The following is a 25,113-nucleotide window of genomic DNA, read 5'->3' on the forward strand; positions in this document are numbered from 1 at the left end:
TTTTAATGCCTACAATAGTTCTGCATAACAGTAATTAACACCTATTTTCAGAGGAAGAATCTAAAGCTTTTTGAAGTTAGTGACTTGCCCAAGGTCATACATCAAAAAGTCTGGAACTTAGGGCATCCCCTCAGCTCTGACAGTGTCTGGGAGTGCCATTACCCTGAGACCAAGATACCTGCGTCTAAGCCTAAGAAAAAGGGTGCCGAGCATCAGGGCGACCTCAGCTCAAGTCTCAGGTTTAAGACTGGGCTGGTGCTGCCCTCGAGCGGCGGGACTGCGTAAGCGAGGCGGGGCAGAGGGTTGCACAAACGGTTACTGAAAACGGCGGGCACTGGGACCATGATAATCTGGGAAATCGACCAGCCCACCCTAGTTCACGTACGACCTAATTTATCGTTTTTTACAGGACCGGTTCAAGATCCTTTAGGACCCACCCTTATCGCATAACTTTGATACAGACGAAGATTTAATCACTAATGGCGGGTCAGTATAGGCAAAGTGCGGCACCCTCTGCCGGCCTCAGTGTCCCTCATCTGTCAAATGGGCATCTTAAAAAACTGCCCAAAGAGGATAATGGGAGGAAAACGTTCCTTGCATTACGTGAGGCGCCAAACAGCCTGAGTCACCGTTGTTGGTGGTATTTTTCCATCTCCTGGGCGCCCCTCCCAGCCCGCCCGGGTTTCCGAGGGTCCTACAGGAAGCGCCCCGAAGCCGCCGGGCTCCGCACGCCTGACCACGCCCTCTGTGCGCGGAGCCTTGGCTCCACCCACTAAATAATTCGCAGATTCGCTAGGCCGGCTCCTCCTCCGAATTTCTCGGGCCCCTCCATACTCGGCTGAAAATTCTCATCGGACTCCGTAACCATTTCCCCCAGGTCGGAACTGAGCAGTCCTCTGAGTTGTGCTAGTAAGAAAGATCCAGGAAAAGCGGCCGACTGTGCCAACAGGGCTTGGCTAACCAGGCATTATTTTCTTGACTCCACCAAGGCTGGTGAAAGGAGGCAACAGCTGAGGCCAAGACTCGTGGCGAATCTGCAGCCTTTCAGACCTTTGATCGCTTAAGGAAGGGGCAAGAAAGAGGAGAAAAGGAGCCCGCATCTCGTCTACCGATTCGCCCCGCCCGCCTGACGAATCTGCGCCTGTTCAACGCGCCACTCAAATCTCCCCAGCTCTGGCTGGCCTCCTCCCCTTCGCCCCGCCCCCTTTTCCTCTGGGATTAGTCGCTGCTTTCAACGCCGCCGATTCGTCAAGGGTCCCAGGCCAGAGCAGCTGGATAGTCGCGGTGAAGTCCATTCTCCGGGGGATGCGGCCAAACTCCAGGCTCAATGGGCCGCAACTCTTGAGCTTCATAGGCCGCCGGCCGAGGCGAAGCCGCTATCCTCGGCCCCGTGGGTCTCCTGGAGTCGCCCGTGGCGAAAGTGCGAATATAGAAGCTGTGCCCGCTGGGCCTCGCGCAGGTGGCGGTGGTGTTTGGTGCGCGCGCCGGGGAGGTGGTGGTGGGGGGGCGCCGCCGCCGCCACCGCTGCGGGGCCGGGTCTCGCGCTGTCGCCGCCGCCGCCGCCGCCGCCTCGCGCTGCTGAGGTGCCGCGCGGGGTGGGGGGAGGGGGAGCCGCTCGCCGCGAGCGGGTGAGTGGGGCCGCGCCGCGCGTGCGCGGAGATGGGGGGGCAGAACGCGCCGGGGCGGGAGGAGAGGGCAGCGGCGCGCGTTTCCCCCACCCCCCGCCCGGATTCAGGGCCGAAGCCGGGTCTCGGGCTCGGTCTCGCGGTGTTTCCAACGCCCCGAAGAGGTGCCACTTCTTGGCCAGAGGATCGGGGCGCGGGGACTGGAGCGGTGTGTGGGAGCGGGAGCCGGGCTTGGCCTGGGCCGCTGGCCGGTGAGGAGGCGGGAGGGGGCGGGGCCTGCCAGGGGGCGGGGGAGGGGTCTTGCGCCGAGGCCAAGTGGGGCGCGCGCTAGGGAGAACGGGAAGGTAAGGGGGCGCGAGATGGCCCTGGGGGCCAGAGGGGAGAGTTGGGAGGTGGAGAGAGGATGGGGTGTTATGGTGAAAGAAGGTACTTGGGAGAAAATCTGGGGGAGCCTCGGGTCATGGTGAGTGAGGTATGGAAACTGAGGTGATGAGAGTTACCTGGAGTCGGGGCTAGTCAGTGAGGGGCAGCAAGGGAGTTGGGCCTAAGTCGTGAACCCCTTTGCTTATCCCTCTTTCCTCGCAGTGTAAATGAGCAAAGATGGATCAGGAAGGTGGGGGAGATGGGCAGAAGGCCCCGAGCTTCCAGTGGCGGAACTACAAGCTCATCGTGGATCCTGCCTTGGACCCTGCCCTACGCAGGCCTTCTCAAAAGGTGTACAGATACGATGGAATCCACTTTAGTGTCAACGTGAGTGTCCCAGGCCTTCCCCAGATCTAGGGAACTCAAACCCGATCTCTGTTACCTCTGCTCATAACCTAGAACCTGCCTTCTTTAAAGTGGGCAACCAGAACCCAGCTCTTTTGCTCGTGGATCTCCAGAGAGGCTCTAGAGATCAACACTGTGGTTTCACCTTGAGCTGTCTCTCTGTTCCTGATTATTTTCCTAGGACTCAAAGTATATACCAGTGGAGGACCTCCAAGACCCCCGTTGCCACGTCAGGTCCAAAAACAGAGACTTTTCCCTCCCAGTCCCTAAGTTTAAGGTACGTTTCTACTAGTCTCCTGGTGTGGTGGCCCTTGGAGGGTGTGGAGGCTCCATCCTGGTAGTCTAGTCTTAAAGTAGCATAGGGAAAGGGGGTTTTCCTAGTGAAAGAGTCTAAAACAGATCTAATAATCTCTGAGGCTGAGACTGAGTTGTTGTGGACAGGAGGTGTGTTTATTTTCTAGAAAAGTATATGTTAGGTGTCTCAAAAAGGGTGTTAACTTTTTGAAGGGTGAAGACAGGTCCATCTGCTACACCTATCACTATGTACTTCTAGAGCATGCATAGCAAAATAGTACCCTGTGTGCCACCCCAATTTCTCAGTTAAGGGGAGTGACAGTGCCAGGGACTCCATCCCTGGAGTCCTCTGTTCCTCTCTCTTATTCTGTGTTTTTTCCTTAGAGGATTCCCATGTCTCTGTCCAGGTGGGATACTCATCAGTCCTTGGAAGACTGGGTCTAGAAAACTGGTGGTTCTTAATCTCCTTTGTGAACTCTTTATTCTTCCTTTTTAATAAGTCACTTGTGGGGTTCCCGCTTCCCTCTTTTTTCACATTGTATACTTTTCCTGGACAATGTCTTTCCCATCCACAACTTTGACTATTACTGAAGTGTTGATGGCATCCAGATCTCTTGAAACTCCAGACTTATTTGCCTGGTGGAGGGACAGCTCCATCTGGAGGCCCCACAGAAATCTCAAGCTCAGGAGATGTAAAACAGTTATCTTCACCCCCTTTGTCCTGCTTTTCTTTCCATTTTCCTTTTGCTGATGAATGGCAATACCATGTACTCAGCTGCACAAGCTAGAAACCTGGGTGTCATCCTATGATTCTTCTGTCCTTAATTTGTCACCGAGTTGTGCTGACTCTTTTTCTAAACACATCTCTTTTTTTTTTTAACATTAATTTTTCTGTTTCTGTTGCCATTCCTTTAATACAGAGTCTTATGTTCATTTTCCCTGGTTTCCCTGTCTCTGTTCTCTTCTGTTTATTGCTGTCATTTATCTCTTTGGTTTGGCTGTCATCTTATTTTATTTTTGTTGGCAAGTTCACATTTTGTGTGCATTGGTATGTGTGATTACTAGTCTGGCCAGCCTCATCTCCTGCCTCGATAGTGCATACCTGTGCTCTCTCGTACTGTGTGCTTTGCAGTTTCTAGGCAACGCCAAGTTATTTTATAGTCGTGTGCCCTACAGGTCCTGTCATTATGGTGAACTCCTGTTTATCCGAAAAGTGCAGTATGAATGACACCACCTTTATGAATTTTTTCCTGCTTCCTCTCTGAGCGAAGGTTTCGTTCTCTGGGCTCCCAAACACCCTGTCTGCACCTTTGTTGACACTTGTGTTGTGTTCTGATTGTGCGTGTCTGTTTGTCCTGTCTGCTTTTCTGCATAGAACTCTCTCTTTTCTCCATCTTTGCATTCCTAGTGCCCTGTCCTTGGGAATCACTTAGTGAAAGCTGAGCTGGTGAATTATTTTCATATAACTGGTTCCTTCTATGAATGTTTAGTTCTCACTTTGTACATTTCTTTTTCTGGTTCTTGCCATCATTCTGTGCAGAGAATTCAGGAAAGAGAGGGGTCAGGACAGATGTATCCTTTGTTGGGACCCCCTTCCCCATCCCTTGTCTCTTGATTTCCCCATTCTCTCCCTCTCAGCCTCATGGATCTTACTAAAGTTTCCCAATGGGGCAAGGCATGGTGATCAGTAGTGAGACTCCAGACTTAACTCCTGTCCCCTCCACAGCTGGATGAGTTCTATATCGGACAGATCCCACTGAAAGAAGTGACATTTGCAAGGCTGAATGACAACGTGCGGGAGACCTTCCTGAAGGACATGTGCCGAAAGTATGGTGAGGTGGAAGAGGTGGAGATCCTTCTCCACCCCCGTACTCGCAAGCACCTGGGCCTGGCCCGCGTGCTCTTCACCAGCACTCGGGGAGCCAAGGAAACAGTCAAAAACCTCCACCTTACCTCTGTCATGGGCAACATCATCCATGCCCAGCTCGACATCAAAGGTGAGGGCTCCCTCGCCTGCGGGGCTGGGCTCAGATGGAGATGGTACGCACAAAATCTTCTTGGGGCCCGGCAAGTAGTCAGGTCCATGATTTCTCCTCTGAAACTCTTGGGCCACATGTTTCTCACGTCAGAATTTTATAGAGAGATTATGGTACAGATACGGGCTTTTGCGTGTTGTCTCTGGCAGGGCTGGGGCAGCACCTTCTGGTTTAGTGTATGCCTGTATTTTGTGAGAAACGATCTGAAGAGTCACACTGCTACTGCTGCTGCTAAGTCGTTTCAGTCGTGTTTGACTCTGTGCGACCCCATAGACGGCAGCCCACCAGGCTCCCCCGTCCCTGGGATTCTCCAGGCAAGAACACTGGAGTGGGTTGCCATTTCCTTCTCCAATGCATGAAAGTGAAAAGTGAAAGTGAAGTCACTGAGTCGTGTCCGACTCCTAGCGACCCCATGGACTGCATGCAGCCCACCAGGCTCCTCCGTTCATGGGATTTTCCAGGCAAGAGTACTGGAGTGGGGTGCCATTAAAAATGATGGTAAATAGCCTCAGGTCAGGTTTTGGCACCACGTTCTAAAAATCACTGGTTTTTGAAATTTTAGATGGAGAATTAGGGACATATATAGGTGAGTGATGGGCTTCTTTGGTAGCTTAGATGGTAAAGAATCTGCTTACAGTGTGGGAGATCTGATTTTGATCCCTGGATTGGTAAGATCCCCTGGAGAAGGGAATGGCAGCCCATTCCAGCATTCTGCCTGGGGAATTCCATGGGCAAAGGAGCCTGGGGGACTACAGTCCATAGGGTCCCAAAGAGTCAGACACGCCTGAGGGACCAAGTAGCAGCAGCTGAGGTGAATGAAGCAGTCTGGACTTCTGTGCTAAGTAGTGGTAGGGAGGGGTGGGGACTGTGGCAGCTGTCTAGTGGCATCTGCAGGTGCTAGCTATTAGCTGACACTAGCCAATTTGTACATGGGGATGAAGACTAGCAGATTTTTTTTAAGCCCCAAATCTAGTGTTTTTGTGTGAAATCTCGTGGGTTTTGTTTTTGTTTAAGATACTTATTTATTTGGCTGTACCCGGGTCTTAGTTGCAGCATGCAGGATCTTTAGTTGTGGCATGCAAACTCTTAGTTGCAGCGTGTAGGATCTAATTCCCTGACCAGGGATCAAACCTGGGCCCCCTGCCTTGGGACTGCATAGTCTTAGCCACTGGACCACTGGGGAAGTCCCAAACTAGTGGGTTTCTCCTTCACCCTTCCCAGTACTTTAAGTGATTGTGTAGGGCAAATAAATCACAATGGTGGGCTGAGTTCAACCTTCAGGCTGCCATTGTACTGTAGTTAACAGGATGAGGAGGATGGTGGGGTCCAGCTTGAGATGACTGGGTTTGAATTCAGGTTTCACCACTCTGCAGGTCAGTTTTCTTTAAGCCTGTACAATAGCGTTATGGATGGTTTTCTCTGCTGGTGATTGTCGAACATAGTAACAGACGTTAGAAGTATTTTTGTAAACTATTAAGTGTCCCTTGATATGTTGTTTGTAGTAGTTACGGAGGAGAGACTAGGTAGCAGAACTTAAAGCCCCTAGGCTCCAGGAAATCTTAGCAAATTGAGGCCTGAGAAAAAAGTGGGAATACAAAATCTGAAAGGAGTTATTTCCTCCATCTGACTCTGTCGGTTCCCATTCTCTTCCTTCTAGGTCAACAACGAATGAAATACTATGAACTGATTGTCAACGGCTCCTACACCCCTCAGACGGTGCCCACTGGGGGCAAGGCCCTGAGTGAGAAGTTCCAAGGTTCTGGTGCAGCCACGGAGACGGTGAGAAGCTCGTAGTTGGTGATGCCCTCACCCCATGGGCACGGTACTTAGACGCCAGGGGCAGCCTTTGGGCAGTTCCGGACTTCACTGTTAAAGTATAGGAAGAGCCAGAAAAAGGACACCTCACTGCTTTCCAAAAGCAGGGGATCGGGGTTCTTGGTTTGGTGAAGGTCATGTTGTCGAATGGTGCTTGACCTCTTCTCGTTTCCCCCTGCCGCACTCTCTCCCCCCAGACCGACTCCCGCCGCCGCTCCTCGTCAGACACAGCTGCCTTCCCGGCAGGCTCGGCTGTGGTGGGCACTCCCGGCAACGGCACCCCCTGCTCCCAAGACACAAGCTTCTCCAGCAGCCGACAGGACACCCCGTCTTCCTTCGGCCAGTTCACCCCTCAGTCCTCCCAAGGAACCCCCTACACGTCTCGGGGCAGCACCCCCTACTCTCAGGACTCTGCCTACTCCAGCAGGTGCAGCGGAAAGCCCCTCTGAGACCCCTGGAGGCGGGGAGCTGCCTGGGAAGAAGAAACCCAAAGTCTCAAAGAGGGAGTTGGGAATAATTGGTCTTATTGGTTCCTTGCGGATTCAGCCAACATACCCCTGTCCTCAGGGAATTTACTCTGTGGCTAGGAACCTAACAGCCATTAGGTCTCCCTTTGGGGGCAGTGTAGAAGGGCTTTGGGTGCTAATGGCCGGGGCAGTGGGGTTTGGTCTTACAGAGCTGCACTCCGCTAACCGCTGCACGTTTCCTCCAGCACCACTTCAACCTCCTTCAAGCCCCGGCGGTCAGAGAACAGCTACCAAGATTCCTTCTCCCGCCGCCATTTCTCCGCCTCTTCGGCCCCCACGACCACCTCTGCCGCCATCTGCGCCACCACTGCCGCCACCGCTGCCGCCGCCTCCTCTTCCTCCTCGTTGTCGTCGTCCTCTTCGTCCTCCTCTTCTTCCTCCTCCTCTCACTTTCGCGGTTCCGACTCAAACTACCCAACGTATTACGAAAGCTGGAATCGCTACCAACGCCATGCTTCCTACCCGCCCCGCCGGCCAACTCGGGATGAGCCCCCCGGGGCCTCTTTTGCCGAAAATACTGCTGAGCGCTTCACGCCATCGTACACCTCCTACTTGCCCCCCGAGCCCAATCGGCCTGCTGACCAGGACTACCGGCCTCCTGCGTCTGAAGCTCCGCCCCCAGAGCCTCCAGAACCTGGTGGAGGAGGGGGCGGCGGGGGGCCCAGCCCTGAGAGAGAAGAAGCTCGAACCTCCCCACGCCCAGCCTCACCAGCCCGTTCCGGTTCCCCAGCCCCAGAGACCACCAACGAGAGCGTACCCTTCGCTCAGCACAGCAGCCTGGATTCCCGCATTGAGATGTTGTTGAAGGAGCAGCGTTCCAAGTTTTCCTTCCTGGCCTCTGACACTGAGGAAGAGGAAGAGAACAGCAGCACGGGCCCGGGGGCTCGGGACACAGGGAGCGAGGCCCCTTCTGGGTCTGGTCACGGGCCCTGCACACCCCCTCCAGCCCCGGCGAGTTTTGAGGATGTGGCACCTACAGGGAGTGGGGAAACAGGCGCTACCCGGGAGTCGCCCAAGGCCAACGGACAGAACCAGGTGAGTTTGGGGTCTGCCCATGGAGGTGCCTGGGATCTGGGAGAGCAGGCTTGGGCCCAGGGGAAGAAGGAAGAGAACTGGGCAAGAGAACAGAGATTTGGGGAAAAGTCCATGGAACCGGTGGTAGCCTCCTGTGACCATTCTTTGCGCCCCACAGGCTTCTCCATGCTCTTCTGGAGAGGACATGGAAATCTCCGATGACGACAGGGGCGGCTCACCCCCTCCGGCCCCGACACCCCCCCAGCAACCTCCGCCCCCTCCGCCGCCACCTCCCCCGCCCCCTCCATACTTGGCTTCCCTTCCCCTTGGTTATCCTCCCCACCAGCCTGCCTACCTCCTCCCCCCGCGACCCGATGGGCCGCCTCCTCCCGAGTACCCTCCTCCTCCTCCGCCACCCCCCCACATCTATGACTTTGTGAACTCCTTAGAGCTCATGGATCGACTTGGGGCTCAGTGGGGAGGAATGCCCATGTCCTTCCAGATGCAGACCCAGATGTTAACTCGGCTCCACCAGCTGCGGCAAGGCAAAGGATTGACCGCGACCTCAGCTGGTCCCCCTGGTGGGGCCTTTGGGGAGGCCTTCCTCCCATTCCCGCCCCACCAAGAGGCAGCCTATGGCCTACCATACGCTCTGTATGCTCAAGGGCAAGAAGGTCGAGGGGCATACTCCCGGGAGGCCTACCACCTGCCTTTGCCCATGGCAGCCGAGCCCTTGCCCTCTTCAGTCTCAGGAGAAGAGGCCCGGCTGCCCCCCCGGGAGGAAGCAGAGCTGGCTGAGGGCAAGGCCCTACCATCGGCAGGCACCGTGGGCCGTGTACTGGCCACCCTGGTCCAGGAGATGAAGAGCATCATGCAGCGAGACCTCAACCGCAAGATGGTGGAGAACGTGGCCTTTGGAGCCTTTGACCAGTGGTGGGAGAGCAAGGAAGAGAAGGCCAAGGTGAGGGCCAGTGCCTGGGACTGGAGAGACCAGGGCTCCATTGGTGGAAATAGACCTCTGGCTTCTTCAGGCTACACAGCTCAGGAAAGAGAGTTGGTCAGGGTGAGTGGAGAGACGAGGCGCTCAGTGGTCCATACAGCTGAGCACAGAGGGGTTGGAGGGTACCCAGAACAGTAGAAAAGGGAGGCGTCTGAAGAGTCGGAAGAGCTTTGTCCTGGTTCCACCGCTGCCTTGCGGCAGACGAAGCCCGTAAACCTCTCTGGGCGTCGCTCTGCAGTGTCTCCATTTGTAGAGTGGGAGTAATAGCAGCAGCTTTGTGAGATTGATAGACGGACTGAGCGGACTTTTGAGAAGATGCCTGTACAGGGGCTGGTGGAGGGAGGTGTGGCGTAGATGTGTGTCAAATGGAGAAGTGAGTGGATGCCTTTCTGTATTCCTGGGGCCTGGGAGTAGTTCTCAGGCAGGAGGCAGGAGGGAGCACCTGGGTTCTGGGGCTCAGTCCCCCTACTGCCTGCAGCCATTCCAGAATGCAGCTAAACAGCAAGCCAAGGAGGAGGATAAAGAGAAGACAAAGCTCAAAGAGCCAGGCCTGCTGTCCCTCGTAGACTGGGCCAAGAGTGGCGGTACCACTGGCATTGAAGCCTTCGCCTTTGGATCAGGACTGCGAGGGGCCCTGCGGCTGCCTTCTTTCAAGGTACCCAGAATTGTGATCTTGCCTGGTTGGGTGGGGATAGAGTTGAAAGTGGGGTTCCCTTCCTTAGAATAAGGGTGGTTGGGAACCGTGAGTGTTTGGGTTTTCTCTTTTCATCTTGTAGGTAAAGCGAAAAGAGCCTTCGGAAATTTCAGAGGCCAGTGAGGAAAAGAGGCCCCGGCCTTCTACTCCAGCTGAGGAAGATGAAGATGGTGAGTAGGTCAGGTGGAGGAAAAAGGGGAAAACCGTCTGCTTAGATTCTGATGGCCTTCCCTGGTGGCTCAGATGGTAAAGAATCTGCCTACAATGTGGGAGACCTGGGTTTGATCCCTGGATCGGGAAGATTCCCTGAAGAAGGGAATGGCTACCCAGTCCAGCATTCTTGCCTGAAGAATTCTATGGACAGAGGAGCCTGGCAGGCTGTAGATTCTGATAGGAAAGCAAGAAGAAGGGGTGAAGGAGTGAAGGTGTCTTGAGGGCAAGAATCCAAGTGAAGATTTGAAACAAAGTTATAATAAAGTAGTTCTTTGAGATATGCAGTTAGACAGGTTATCCACCCAAATTTACCATCTATTGCTTAAGCATGCTTGCAGCCTTCTTACCAGTCTGTCTAAGTCTTAGCTATATAGCTTGAAGGCTTCCATGGCTGGGAATCTTCCTTACTGAATCTGATCTGCTTCCCTGGAGACCTGTTGACTTAAGTACAACTTTCTTGGGCCAGATAGTAAAAGAACTCACCTCCCTCTTTCACCCAGCCCAGAAAAGGATGAAAGATAAAATGGGTCCAGTGTGTTTAAAACTGTGTAAAGTGTGAAGGAACTCTGCAGTTTGTGTGTTTCTCTGCTGAGCCTCAGTTTCTTGTCTATGAAACAAGGTCTGTGTTATGGGACTGTGAGAAAGGCCAGTGGTGGTGTGTGAAGAGCTCCTTTCACCAGATGGGGCTGTTACTGCTGGTGGTAAATTGCGCCACCTACCCCTCTTCTGGGCCTAGATGCTGAGCGAGAGAAGGAGGTTGGAGAGCCAGGCCGTCCGGGGACCAAGCCCCCGAAACGAGATGAAGAGCGAAGCAAGACCCAGGGCAAGCACCGCAAGTCCTTTGCTCTGGACAGCGAGGGGGAGGAGGCATCCCAGGAGTCCTCCTCAGAGAAGGTGAGGAGCCTGCGTTCCGAGTCCCTGCCGCCATAGCCAGCTTCTCTCTGCGCTGGAGCCCCGGTGGCCACGCTTCTTAGAGGACCAGTCGTTCTTCTCCTGTTAATTCCCAATTGTCCCTTTCCCTAAGGATGAGGAGGATGAAGAGGAAGATGATGAAGATGAAGAGCGTGAGGAAGCCATGGATGCTGCAAAGAAGGAGACAGAAGCATCAGACGGTAAGCACCCAGGGTGTGCAGTTGAATTCTGGGAAGGGAGAGATTCAACCACCCGTCCAGCCCTTTCCTTGCCTGTGTAACCTGCCCTCTGGATCGACTGGCCATCTTTGCCTTCCCCCACAACAACTGCCTTTTAGCCTCATTCTTTGGAACCCTTGGCCCACTGCAAACAACACCCAGAATACTCCCTCCTGCTTTCCTCTGAAACAGGCCCTCTCATGAAGACAACCCAGCACAGCCTATTTCTCTTCCCAAGATAAGGGGGCTGCCTTTTCCTGCTGCCCCTGCTGCTGCCACACTGTGCCTTTCCCCCTTTGGGCACTGCTCTTCCCTTAAAGCCCGGCCACCAAGCTCTGTCAGCTTCTTCCCCTGCCTGCAGCTGCTGTCATTGAAGCAAACTCCGTGACTCAGTTGAACACGTGTCTGTTCTTCCACATTGATTGAGGCCTGGGTACATGGTTCAGTCTCTCTCTTCATTCCTTTCTTCAGAAATGGATGCTGAGCCCCTGTTGTGAGCCAGGCACCGTTCTAGGTATTAGGACATAGCAGTGCCCAAGGCAGAGGTGGTTCCTGCTTTTCTGAAGCTGGCGATCAGCCAGATGGGAGGCGGGCACTTGACAAACAAGTGGACAAATAGCAGCACTTCCAGTGGAGAGACTTGCTTTGAAGAAAATGAACTAGATTAATGGGGTCGGGAGGAACAGGCTCAGGGAATGCCTCAGGGCTCTTTTATAGCTGATGGTAAAGAAATGCCTCCAAGTGGTGCCATTTCAGAGGCCAGAATTGTAAGAAAGATGGTCTGCGAGCCTCCCTCTAAGGAGAGCGGAGGGCAAAGTCATCTGCTAAGAGTGAGGGGCGCAGACCCCTTCACATCCACGTGGTCACCAGTTCCTGTCAGTCTTCCTGCCTCAGTGTCTCTTCCAAGGGCACCATCTTCTCTTACCTATGACGTCCCCATTCAGCCCCCGGGTCTGCTGGGCGAACTCCTCCCTGTTCTTCCTCACGTCAGCATTTCCTTCACGAGGATGCCTTCCCTGATTTGATCCACCAGGTGGAATCTGGGCCTTCCCGTTGCCTGCACCGTGCCACCCCCCACCCCAACCCTTCATACTGGAATTTATCACACTGTAGGCAAGTTGTGTGCCTCTCCATCTCCTTGTGGGTAGGAGTCCCCAGCACCTAGCACGGAGCCTCACGTATCCCTAGTAGTGACTCAGAGAATGAACCCACAGCTTGACTAAATGAGGGGTCTTCTCACCTCGCCTGACTCCCCCTTCTGGATTTCCAGGCGAGGACGGGGAAAGCGATTCGTCCTCCAAATGTTCTCTGTATGCTGACTCAGATGGTGAGAATGATAGCACGTCGGACTCTGAGAGCAGCAGTTCCTCCAGCTCCTCGTCGTCTTCATCCTCTTCGTCTTCATCTTCGTCGTCCTCCTCCTCATCTGAGTCCTCCTCGGAAGAAGAAGAGGAAGAGGAGCAGCCAGCAACCATACCTTCAGCATCGTCGCCCCCCAGAGATGTCCCCACGCCCCTGTCAGCACCTGCAGAGGAGCCCGAGCCAGAAAGGGTTGAAGACTCCCCAGTCGCACCTCTCCCCGAACAGGAGAAGTCTCCTGTGGGACCTGCAGGTAGGTGGTGGGGAGCTGCTGTCAAAGTCTGTGTGTGTGTGTGTCTGTGTTCATGGGAACGGTGGGGTTGACATTTATTAATGGTATGCACATGTGTGACTCGTTGGAAAGCACGCAGAGTTGGCCAGGAGTCACCGTCTCCTGTCACTCCTCCCTTGGAGACATTTATGGCCTGACACGCTTAGATCACACTGCCAGAAACAGTTTTCTGAGACGGACCAGGTGTCTGGCTACTAAAAACAGAATGGTCTCTTCTCAAATAAGGAGAGAATTCCCAATTCAGTAAATTTCTCCTTCTCATTTTTTCTTAACCCTCTTCCTTTAATGTGTAGTATATATCTGGGTTTAAATGGACAGGTTGGATAGATGATAACTATTAACAGTGTGAACTGAGAAGTTAGTTCTACCTTTGCTTTTCTTTGTGAATTTGTACATTCAGTTGTCATTTTATACCTCACATGTAATGTATCTTGCTGAGTGAACTGTTGCTTCAGGCAGTAGAAACTTATTTATTGAATGGGGGTGAGGGATAGGATAGGGTGCACAATAGGCCCTGTTTTCACCCTCATGAAACTTACCATCTGTAGGAAGAGACAGTTCAGCCTCTCCTTAAAAAAATACTTAAGAAATTCTGTGGCTACAAACTGTAAGAGCCGTGAAAGAAAAGTCTGGGTACTTTGAGAACCTGGGCACATCTGTGAGGAGGTCTTCCCTGCTGAAGCACCATTGGGCTAGAATCAAGCCAAGGCAGGCAGGAGAGCGTGTGCAAAGGCCCTGAGGCAGAGGAAATGGTGTGCTCGAAGATAAAAAGGAAAGCTAACCTGGGGAGTGAGAGTAAGGGGGAGCTAGGGTGGCCTAAACTGAAGAGATGAGCAAGGGCTGAATCATGGAAAATGAATAAGCCTTGCTAGGAATTTGGGCTTGATGTAGAGGGCAGTGGAATGCCATCAGAAGACTGACGTGATTATAGCCATGTTTTGAAAAGATGCAGTGCAGAGAAAACTTGGAGAGGGGCCAGAGTGTATGCAGGGAGATTAAAAAGGCTGTTTCAGTAAGGCAAGCAGTGGTGGTAATTCGGCTTGCTCTCATGATGGAATTAACTCGGTTTTCAAGTTCCGCTTTAGAGATGTGTGTGGCCTTCCAGAAATTTCGTTCGAACCTTGTTGGGAATTTGTGGAGACAGTCAGTGAGCACAGGAAGACCTTTCAGCATTGATGCACTCTGTTCTGGTCCAGATCCCGTGAGAGGAGGAATTGAGGCACTGATTAACCCTAAGACACCTTTCAGCCTCTTGAAGTCCTTGGGTGGCAGAAGAGCCGATGGGGTCGCAGGTCAGGGGGTATTTATCACAGTACTGTTTGAGAGGGTAGGAAGAAAAAGCGAGATGTGATCAGATCTGCATGTCAGGAGGATCATTTTGGCAGAAGTGGGAGGATTTCTAAGAGGTGAAGAAGGAAGTGGGACAGCTCCTGAGAAGGTTTAAAGGGATGCGGGTGAGCGAAGGGCCTGAACTAGAGCCGGGTGGTTACAGTGAGGACAGGGTGCGGGGAGTGGAAGTGGGGAGGAGGGTTTGAGAGAAATTTAGGAGCCAGAACCTCTCAGTTAAAGTACTTACCAGGAAAGGAAACTCAAGGAAAGCCAGAACTAGGGAGAAGTCTGATGCATTTAATTGGGGTTAAGTTTCCTGTGCCTCTGGGACCTCCAGGTAGGAACATTCAATGGGCAGTTGAATCAATAGATCTGAAGCTCTACACCTGAAACTGTCACAACCTTGTTAATCAACTATACTCCAGTATAAAATGTTAAAAAAGAATAGATCTGAAGCTCTAGAAAACAGTAGGTGGGAAATGCGATAGGTATTTGTAAGTATGGGTGTGAATACATGCGTATACCTTGGAAGGGTGTATGGAATGAGAGAAAGGGGCCAGAGCCTAACTGTTTTATAAGAGAGAGTGGGCAGAGTGGAGCCAGGGGAGGCTGAAAAGGAATGACCAGAGAGGTGGGAAGGAAACCTGAAAGCCCAGGGTATCAAAAGGGGAGCGTGGCCTGTATTTTTGGAAGGCCTCAAAAGGAAAGCGAGTGTTGGATTTGTCGGTTAGGAGGTCACCAACTTATGAAATTGATAAGCTTACCTTACCTTATCAATTTCAGTAGTGTGGCTCAATTTAGAGGGTGTTAAGGAGTAAGGGCAAGTGACAGATAACCATTCTTTCGGTAAGGGTAAGCTATGCTTGTGGAAGAAGAGAGTTGAGGGGGATGGTACCTAATGTTAGTGAACGTTTCTTGAGTAGGTCCCGTGTGCCAGGCTCTAGGCCTAGTGCATTGCAAATATCACTTTCTCATTTACTCCTCATAGCATCCCTGCTCCTCCCATTTTACAGGTGAGGAATGTGAGGCTTAGTGAGATGGTCAAGGTTTCCCAGCCGGGATTGGAGAGATGGCAAAAAACTGTGGGGTTGATGGAAGGTTAGTTTTTCAAAGTAGGCGAGACTTGAGTGTGTCCATACACTGAAGGGAACAGAGAGCAAGTGGAAGGACTGAGAGAGAGAGAGAGAGAGAGAGAGAGAGAGAGGAATGCTTGCTGGAGCGGCACCCTGGGAGGTGGGGGATGGGCTCTGTAGGTCAGATGCAGGTCTTTCTGTGAATAGGGAGACAGGACGTTGTGGGGTTTTGGCCTGAAGGCCACCTTCTCCTCTCTTTAGTAGGAAGGCAGGACATTTCTTTTTACTTTCTGTGTGTGTGTGTATAATTTATTTATTTGGCTCTGCTGGGTCTTAATTGCAGCACTGGGGATCTTTAGTTGCGGCATGTGGGATCTGGTTCCCTGACCAGGGATCGAATCCAGACCCCTTGCCTGGGCAGCACAGAGTCTTAGCCACTGGACCACCAGGGAAGTCCCAGGCAGGACATTTCTGAGAGTGAGGGGGCACAAGTGGAGCCTGGAACGTTGAGGTGAAGGAGGAGAGATGGGTTGGGTGGATTCCAGGTTAGATAGAGGTAGTGGAAGGCTTCAGAAAGTAGCGTGAAAGGAGAGGACAAAGCAAGGGCCCCCATGATATGAAACGACCAAGAGTAAAGTTACTTTAGGGGGAAGGTGATGGACTGGAGGATGATAGAGGATGGGAAATTGAATAGGTTTCATGGGGTGAACTGAAAGGACCTGGAGAACTGTGGTCAGAGGGTAGGGGTCAGAGTCACAGTCTGAGGTGGAGGGGGGTGATGAGATCAGGTGTGTGACTCGTGGAGGGTAACTGAGGATGAGTGACTATGAGAATCTGGCGAGTAGGTAGGCTGTCAGAACCCTCTAGGTAGGTAGATGGCAGGAGAGAGAGAGGAGAGGAAGATGAAGGCCTTTAGAGAATGGTAGGGGAATCTGAGCTACCAAGGACACGACTGGATAGAGGCCTGTGTGGTCTGATGGCTGGAGCCTGGAGAGGACTGGTCTGGTGGATCCCAAGGACAGGGGCCTGGACACCTTTAAATCTCGACTTTCTTGTCTTTCTCTGCTGCACATGGTCGTCCTCTGCTTCTCCATTCTAGCAGAATATGTCTGCCCCACAGACAGACCCCCTCCTATCTTGAATCCTTATCCTGGGGGAAGTTTCTAGTTGGGATGGCTTGGGTCACACAGCCATCACTTAGTGACAGCCTGGGGGCAGGAAGTGGGGTAGGTCATACAGTATAAACAGTAGCTTCTGGGAGTTGTATCGAGTGGGCAGGTACTCCAAAAGTTGTCTCCCAGAATTATGAAAGGCATGGCCAGCTTTCCTTCAGGACGGGGAGCAGGAGGGAAGTCTTTGGAAGAAGCTGTGTTGGGGGAGGGATTGGGTTTTCTCCAAAACCAGGGTGCCAGGGGGCATAGTAGGCTAGGGTGGGGCAGAGGAGAAGGCTGCCCTGGAGCACAGGAAAGGATTAGACAGGAGAGAACTTGTAGGAGCTAGGGGACTGGAGAGCAGCACCCAGGGCCTCGCTAGCTTCAGAGCGTGGGTTGCTCCTGGCTGACAGCCCGGGGGTGTCTGGAGCCTCGAGAGACAGGAGGCTGGGGGCATGTTGGTTGAGGCAATGGAGGCATGTTGATCACTGCCTGCTCAGGCCAGACCTGGTACCAGCTGCCCTTGAGCTCTGTGGATGGTAGAGCCAGACTGCAACCACGGAGTTGCAGGCCAGGAGGTGCATGGAGCAGGAGATAAGATCCCAAACTCAGACCCCAGGCTGCCCTGGGGCACAGGCCTTGTGCTGCCACTTGCTAGCTGTGTGATTGGGCAGATTATCAACCTCTCTCTGCCTTGACTCTGTAAGATGGGGTTAATAATAGTACTCACATCATTGGGTTGTTGGGAGAATGAAGTGAGTATTTACTATAGTGAAAGGCGTGGATTAGTGTTTGGCACAAAATTCCAGCTATTAATCTGGTACAGCAAATTTGAAGCTGGCAATTGAGAGCCACCAGCCTTCTGGTTCTGAGAAGAAGACACACTAGCAATACCTGAGGAAACTGGGTAAGTCTTCACAACGGTAGTGGCCTTGAGCTGGGTTCAAAAGCTGTGTGCAGGCTTTCTGGATGGGCGAAAGGAATGAGGTATTCGGAACAAAGGGAACCATGTAAGCAAAGGGCCAGGGGCCTGAAAGACCGTGCCTCTTTGAGTGGCTACAGCCTAGGGTGAAAGGGCGAGGCCATGGACTGGCCTCACAGGGATGGGTCAGGTCTTCAGGACAGCCCCTGGGAGAGGGCTGTGCCTGAACAGCAGCAGCTCAGGGGGTCGCACTCAGCCAGCCTCAGGGGGTCCCCACCAAGGGAGGATGTGTTTCCTGTCCCATTAGCCAGGAGAGATGGGACCACCTGCTCGTTCACTCACCCTCATCCTGAGGACCTTAGTCCACTCTCAGCCTCTTTTCTTTTTTTTTTTGTTTTGTTTTGTTTTGTTTTTTTCTTTTCTTTTTTTTAATGTATTTATTTTTTAAGTATACTTGACTTACAATATTATGTGTCTCAGGTGTACAGCATAGTGATTTGGTATTTTCACAGATTATTAAAAGTTATTACAAGAGAATGGCTGTAATTCCCTGTTGATATAACTTTGTTTTTCTATTTTATACATATGTAATTGACATGTAACATTGTATTACTATTTTATTTTAGACAAAGAAGTTGCAGGGTGGAGAAGGTTAATACCTGTTTATTTTAAAAACCTGCACAAGTAATACACGAACTCTCATGTTAAAAAAAAAATCAGAGAATACAGAAAAAAGCAAAAGCCCCACCCCATTTGGCACAACCCTACCACCCCCGCCTGCCCCAATCTTTGTCCCAGTGTCCTCCAGTGGGAACTTCCACCAGTCCTGAAGGTGCCCTTCCTGGCTTTGCAATGGCATCCACATTTGTATATGTACATTTAGAAAAGATTTCTAAAGCCAAAAAAGTGTAATTTCATTGACGTGAAGGAAAAGCCCAAATAAAGTACCACCTCAGCTTCTTGAGGGGGGACTTCCTTACTCCTTTCTCATTGGGTAAGACTCCAGTACAATTTTATAAAGCCTTTTAATACAAGATTCAGTTTCTTACATTGTATATATTTTAACCTCACAGAACAAAGAATATTGTTTGTAGTCAAAATAATGGATACTTTAATTCTGGGGAGATCTGGGCAGTTGCATCCTGGTTACAAAATGAAGCTGGCAAAAAAAGTTGTCTGATGTCTGTCTGATTGTTGGATGAGGTTCTGTCACTACCAGTCGTGGTTAAAGAAAAGAGAAAGACTGGAGTCCAAGTGCTGAGTTTCCTCAGAGTGCTACCCCTGCCCTCAGAGCGCCACCCCTGCCCCTCAGAGCCTGTGCTGCCCTGTGTTTCACGTGATTGTTTCCTTGGACTAGAAGTTCCAGAAGGGCTTCAAAGGTGTTTTCCTCATACCTGACATGGTTAAAAGTGAAGTCGCTAGTCATGTCTTAGCAGGCTCCTCCGTCCATGGGATTTTCCAGACAAGAATACTGGAGTGGGTTGTCATTTCCTTCTCCAGGGGATCCTCCTGACCCAGGGATTGAACCCGGGTCTCCCACATTGCAGGCAGATACTTTACCATCTGAGCCACCAGGGAAGCCCTCCCATAGTTCAGTTCAGTTCAGTAGCTCAGTCATGTCCAACTCTTTGTGACCCCATGGACTGCAGCACGCCAGGCCTCCCTGTCCATCACCAACTCCTGGAGTTTACTCAAAGTCATGTCCATTGAGTTGGTAATGCCATCCAACCATCTCATCCTCTATTGTCCCCTTCTCCCATCTTCAATCTTTCCCAGCATCAGGGTCTTTTCCAGTGAGTCGGTTTTTCACATCAGGTGGCCAAATTATTGGAGTTTCAGCTTCAGCATCAGTCCTTCCAATGAATATTCAGGACTGATTTTCTTTAGGATGGACTGGTTGCATCTCCTTGCAGTCCAAGAGACTCTCAAGAGTCTTCAACACCACAGTTCAAAAGCATCAATTCTTCAGCACTCAGCTTTCTTTATAGTCCAACTCTCACATCCATACATGACCAGTGGAAAAACCATAGCTTTGACAAGATGGACCTTTGTTGGCAAAGTAATGTCTCTGCTTTTGAATATGCTATCTAGGTTGGTCATAACTTTTCTTCCAAAGAGCAAGCGTCTTTTAATGCAGTCACCACTGCAATCACCATCTGCAGTGATTTTGGAGCCCCAAAAAATAAAGTCTGTAACTGTTTCCATTGCTACCGCACCTGTTTGCCATGAAGTGATGGGACTAGATGCCATGATCTTAGTTTTCTGAATGTTTTAAGCCAACTTTTCCACTCTTCTCTTTTACTTTCATCAAGAGGCTCTTCAGTTCTTCACTTTCTGCTATGAAGGTGGTGTCATCTGCATGTCTGAGGTGATTGATATTTCTCCCAGCTGTCTTGATTCCAGCTTGTGCTTCCTCCAGCCCAGCATTTCTCATGATGTACTCTGCATATAAGATAAATAAGCAGGGTGACAATATACAGCCTTGACGTACTCCTTTCCCGATTTGGAACCAGTCTGTTGTTTCATGTCCAGTTCTAACTGTTGCTTCGAGACCTGCATACAGATTTCTCAGGAGGCAAGTCAGGTGGTCTGGTATTCCCATCTCTTTAAGAATTTTCTACAGTTTGTTGTGATCCACACTGTCAAAGGCTTTCCCGTAGTTAGTGCTCAGGAAGTGTTTGCAGAAGGTATGAATCAGCAGATGCAAAATGCCATCCCATCAGGGGAACCCCTCCTAATGAGGACACGGCACGGGGGAGAGGCCAGTGTGTCAGGTGGAAGGTGAGGAGCGAGGGCGGCTGGGGTGTGGACTCCCAGGGGAGGCTGGCTGGTTGCCTGCCTCCAGCGAATTTCCATCATCAGATCCATCTGATCGCTGAGAAGCTGACCCTCGCCCTTCTTTGTGCTTCCCTCTCCAGGTTCCACCGAGGAGCCGCCTCCCAGTGCGCCCCAGCCTCCCCCAGAGCCACCAGCTGGACCCCCGGCCCCCACCCCACACCCCGAGGAGCGCCCTTCCTCTCCCATCCCTCTCCTGCCCCCACCCAAGAAACGCCGGAAAACCGTCTCCTTCTCTGCCGTGGAGGAGGCACCGGCCCCAGAGCCTACCCCCGCCGCCCTGCCACAGGTCAAGTCTCCCGCCCCTGCCTCCCGCAAAGCCCCCCGGGCTGTGGAGCGGACCATTCGCAACCTGCCCCTCGACCACGCCTCTCTGGTCAAGAGTTGGCCTGAGGAGGTGTCCCGAGGAGGCCGGAACCGGGCCGGAGGCCGGGGCCGCTCCACCGAGGAAGAGGAGGCCGAACCGGCCACAGAAGTGGACCTGGCTGTGCTGGCTGACCTGGCCCTGACCCCAGCACGGCGTGGCCTGCCCGCCCTGCCCGCCGCCGACGACTCGGAGGCCATAGAGACGCTGGACGAGGCAGAGCGCCCGGGCCCCCTGCTCAGCCACATCCTCCTGGAGCACAACTACGCCCTGGCCGTCAGGCCGCCGCCACCACCACCCTCCACGCCTGCTCCTCGTCCCTTGGAACCCGTTTCGGCCCCCGCGGCCCTCTTCAGCTCCCCGGCAGACGAGGTCCTCGAGGCCCCGGAGGTGGTGGTGGCCGAGGTGGAGGAGCCAAAGCAGCCGCCACAGCAGCAGGAGGATGGGGAGGAGGAGGAAGAGGAAGAGGAGTCCGAGTCGTCAGAGAGCAGCAGCAGTAGCAGCAGCGATGGCGAGGGCGCCACCCGGCGGCGCAGCCTCCGCTCCCACACGCGGCGCCGGCGGCCGCCCCCGCCGCCACCCCCGCCGCCGCCCCCCACCTTCGATCCCCGCAGTGAGTTTGAGCAGATGACCATCCTCTATGACATTTGGAACTCGGGCCTGGACTTGGAGGACATGAGCTACCTGCGGCTGACGTATGAGCGGCTTCTGCAGCAGACTAGTGGGGCCGACTGGCTGAATGACACTCACTGGGTCCAGCACACCAATATCCTGAGCCCCAGAGTCTGGCCTCGGGACAGGGAGACAGGCCTGGGGGTGAAGGTGGGGGGCCTCCCTGGGGTCGCTGGCCAGGCACTGCCCTCCTGCGATCATTCCTGGGTCTGTGTTTACCTCCTTGCCTGTTCTCTGCCACGTTCAGCTTGGGTATTTCTCCTCTGGCTGCCAAGTCACCATTTCTCTGCTTCATGCCTGTTGTCTGCCTTTTGATGTTTTGGTGGCAGAAAAGGTGGAGTCTAAGACATTTCTGTCTGTCTTTCTGTCTTAACAGTGAGTAAGCTCAGGACCTCCAGCTAAGGCCAGTCAGTCACCCTTTCCATGGGTTGGGACTGGGTCGGGGTTGGGGGTGGTGGGACAGGGGAGCAGAGCCCCAGAGATCTGACTGGGGAGCACCCGTTCTCTTCCTTGACACCCTGCACTCACCAACCTGAGCACTCCGAAACGCAAGCGGCGGCCCCAGGACGGGCCCCGGGAGCACCAGACAGGCTCAGCCCGCAGTGAAGGCTACTACCCCATCAGCAAGAAGGAGAAGGACCGGTACCTGGATGTGTGCCCTGTCTCGGCCCGGCAGCTGGAAGGAGTGGATACTCAGGTGAGTCTCTGCCCGGGTACCTGCCCAGTGGCAGCATTTTCTTTCCATGAGTTTTCAGGTCACTTACCACCTCCCTGGCCTGCTCCTCGCAGGGGACTAACCGCGTGCTTTCGGAGCGCCGGTCGGAGCAGCGGCGGCTGCTGAGCGCCATCGGCACTTCTGCCATCATGGACAGCGATCTGCTGAAGTTAAACCAGCTCAAGGTGAGGGAAGAGTGGGCGTTGAGGGCAGGGGCACTGTGGGAAGGTGGCGTCACGGAGACCCCTAGGGGTGGTCTGGGCACAAGTGGCCAGAACACTTCTGCCCCGGAGGTCTGAGGAGCGGCCAGCGGCTGGGTTGAAGGGGATTCCCAATGGCACAGTCTGCCTTCTGCCCTCTAGTTCCGGAAGAAGAAACTCCGATTCGGCCGGAGCCGGATCCACGAGTGGGGACTGTTTGCCATGGAACCCATCGCCGCTGATGAAATGGTCATCGAATACGTGGGTCAGAACATTCGCCAGGTGAGGCTCCAGCCCCTGATCTGACACGGAAACCACCCAGCCTTTGGGTGAAAGCCCATGCTCTCACCTGGCTCCCAGACTTAGTCAGTGACACCTGCCTGTTTTGTTCCCCTTCCTTCCTTCAACAACTAGTCACGGGTACTAGTAAACTAGCTTCCCTGGTGGCTCAACAGTAAAGAATCTGCCTGCAGTGCAGGAGACGTAGGTTCCATCCCTGAACTGGGAAGATCCCCTGGAGAAGGAAATGGCAACCCACTCCAGTATTCTTGCCTGGGAAATCTCATGGACAGAGGAGCCTGGCAGGCTGGGGTCACAAGAGTCAGACATGACTGAGCAATTAAACAACAGCAGCTAGTAAACTAGATGTTAGTGATCCAGTAACGAATAAGATGAAAATTATGTCTCTCTTAAAGACCGCACGGTTTAGTGAGCAAGACAGGTACTGAGCAGGTAACTCCAGTGAAGAATGATGCTCGGTTGTATGAAAGGAGGTGCTCGGGGGGCAAGGGCAGCAGGAGTGACGTTTATACCAGAAGCTGAATGATGCTGAAGTATCCCAGGCCCCAGTTGGAGGGCAGGATGCTCCCCCGTGTAGGAGGCATAGGCAAAGGCCTGGAGGCAGGATGGTCTTAGGAGCACAAGGAAGTCACTGGGAAAACTCGGGCCAGTGGCAGCAAAGTGAGGCCAAGGGGCCAGTGGAGGCCAGACGCCACAGAGCTTGGGAGCCATGTTAATGAGATTGGACCGATGGTGAGAAAAGTTGCCATGAACCAGTAAGCAGGAGAGGATTTGGAGGTTAATAACCTCCATCTGACTGCCATGTGGAGAACTGGGTGGGGCTGTTGCAGAGATCCAGGCTGAAGGTAGGGGTGGCCTGGACAGGCAGTGGGTTTCAAGTAGCTGGCAGAACCAGGCATCCAGTTGGTTTTGAAGATGGAGGGCAAGGGCTGAGGCAAGACGGTTTCTCCGGGCACTGCCTTGAGCAGCTGGGAGTAGGAAAGGCTGCCAGCAAAGAGGAGGAGCGGGTGTGTGGTCAGAGGCCTCTGGTCAGGACAGTGCCCGGGGGATGTCTCATGGGTGACGCCCAGCAGTTCCACTGAGGTGGATTTTGGCTGGAGATAGGAGTTTGGGAGGAGTCCCCCCACTTAACTGGCTCTCGAAGGCCTGGAAGAGAGTGAGTTTGCCCAAGGGGAAAGTGCAGAGGGTTTATCCGGCTGTTTACTGGGAAACGAGTTACTCCTCCTCACATGAAAATGTGGGCCCTGATGGTGGGCAGCGGGAGCTGTAGGTCCCGATGTGGAAAGAGGGTCCTGGGAGAAGAGTAGGGTTCAGTCCGTGAAATAACCACTGTCATCTCAGGAACCGTCCCAGCCCCTGAGAGTCTGGGGACTCCCCCATGGGTCAGGCAGACTCCCCTGGGAGGAGCCAGTGGCTGCTTCTCCTACCCTGTGGCCAGTGCAGACTTCCTGGGTTCCTTCCTCTGGGTGCCTCTGTCACAACAGCAGCCAAGGGTATTGGGAGGTGTTCATCAGAGGAAGTCCTGGAAGCAAAGTCAGAAGTCAGCGCTTTGGGGTAGCGGGTGCTGGAGGGAGATCTGTGGATTCAGGACAGGCTGGCGTGGCTCCCGGGCTGGCAGCTGGGGGACTGTCCAGACCCCTGATCGCAGGGGCCAGTGGAGTCCAGCCTGGCCTGGCAGGAAGCTGAGGGGCAGCCCCCTGACCATCACCCTCTGTCCCGTTAGATGGTGGCCGACATGCGGGAAAAGCGCTACGTGCAAGAGGGCATCGGCAGCAGCTACCTGTTCCGGGTGGACCATGACACCATCATCGACGCCACCAAGTGCGGCAACCTGGCGAGGTTCATCAACCACTGCTGCACGGTGCGCACCGGGCGGGGGCGGCGGGAGGGGGTGGGGCAGGAGCTGGGGCGGGGGGCGGCCGCCACTGATGCTGCCCTCGGCCTGCAGCCCAACTGCTATGCCAAGGTGATCACCATCGAGTCCCAGAAGAAGATCGTGATCTACTCGAAGCAGCCGATCGGTGTGGATGAGGAGATCACCTACGACTACAAGTTCCCGCTGGAGGACAACAAGATCCCGTGTCTGTGCGGCACGGAGAGCTGCCGCGGCTCCCTCAACTGAGGTGGGGCAGGACTGGTGCCCTCACCCCTATTTATTCCCCCTCGCCGCCCTGAGCTCCCAGCGCTCCCAGCCTTAGTGGGCTCAGTGGGGCCCACCTGCCCCCTCTTGGAATGTGGGCTTGGGGGCCTTGAGCCCAGCGAGGGGGCCTGAGTCCCGTGAGGCACCTTCTGCGGGCCCTCTCTTGCCCCTGCCCTCCCTCCCACCCCCCCAATTTTTTTTCTTTGCGGAGAAGAAGCTGTAAATGTTTTGTAGCTGCCAGCAGCTGTTTCCTGTGGAAACCTGGGGTGCCGGCCTGTACAGATCCTGTTCTTGGGGGGCCTCCCAGCCCCCATGCTTTGTGTTAATGGGGACTCCCCCTCTGTGCCCTGCGTGCACCCCTCCCCAGTTTAGGGGTCTCTGGGGGCAGTGGCCATGTTCTCCCCCTGGAGGGGGCCCTGCGCCCCCAGTCCTGGGGACTCCGTGCCTGGAACCCTGCCTCATCTGTTCCTGCCAGACCTGTGGGTCACCCTCCCATCTGGTGTCTGGAAGCTCTGGCTTTGCCAGGCCAGGATGGTGGGGGGCAGGCCCTTCCTGTTGGGCTGGACTGTACATATGTTAATAGCGCAAACCCGACGCCACATTTTTATAATTGTGATTAAACTTTATTGTACAAAAGTGCTTGGT

The 25,113-nt window shown here is 53.6% G+C and overlaps 1 protein-coding gene across 1 annotated transcript; it reads left to right on the forward strand.

The window, feature by feature from the left end:
* The first annotated feature begins 974 nt into the window (after window positions 1-974).
* SETD1A (SET domain containing 1A, histone lysine methyltransferase) lies at window positions 975-25,104 on the forward strand. Its single transcript, XM_040259882.1, has 19 exons — window positions 975-1,459; window positions 2,211-2,375; window positions 2,575-2,670; window positions 4,414-4,684; window positions 6,381-6,502; window positions 6,736-6,965; window positions 7,251-8,100; window positions 8,258-9,040; window positions 9,558-9,734; window positions 9,856-9,943; window positions 10,723-10,880; window positions 11,011-11,098; window positions 12,387-12,728; window positions 20,161-21,207; window positions 21,638-21,810; window positions 21,903-22,013; window positions 22,191-22,310; window positions 24,052-24,189; window positions 24,277-25,104. The coding sequence occupies exons 2-19, from the start codon at window positions 2,226-2,228 to the stop codon at window positions 24,448-24,450; spliced, it is 5,118 nt and encodes a 1,705-aa protein (XP_040115816.1). The 5' UTR covers window positions 975-1,459; window positions 2,211-2,225; the 3' UTR covers window positions 24,451-25,104.
* The last annotated feature ends 9 nt before the right edge of the window (window positions 25,105-25,113 follow it).

The sequence above is a fragment of the Oryx dammah genome, unplaced genomic scaffold (genome assembly GCF_014754425.2).
Source record: "Oryx dammah isolate SB20612 unplaced genomic scaffold, SCBI_Odam_1.1 HiC_scaffold_2, whole genome shotgun sequence".
Lineage (NCBI taxonomy): Eukaryota > Metazoa > Chordata > Mammalia > Artiodactyla > Bovidae > Oryx > Oryx dammah.

Bases quoted from the DNA above. Each gene is read 5' to 3' on its own strand.
- SETD1A (XM_040259882.1), top strand. From the start codon at position 2,226: ATGGATCAGGAAGGTGGGGGAGATGGGCAGAAGGCCCCGAGCTTCCAG. The intron at 11,099-12,386 runs GTAAGCACCCAG...CTGGATTTCCAG, and splicing joins GGAGACAGAAGCATCAGACG to GCGAGGACGGGGAAAGCGAT. The intron at 21,811-21,902 runs GTGAGTCTCTGC...TGCTCCTCGCAG, and splicing joins TGGAAGGAGTGGATACTCAG to GGGACTAACCGCGTGCTTTC.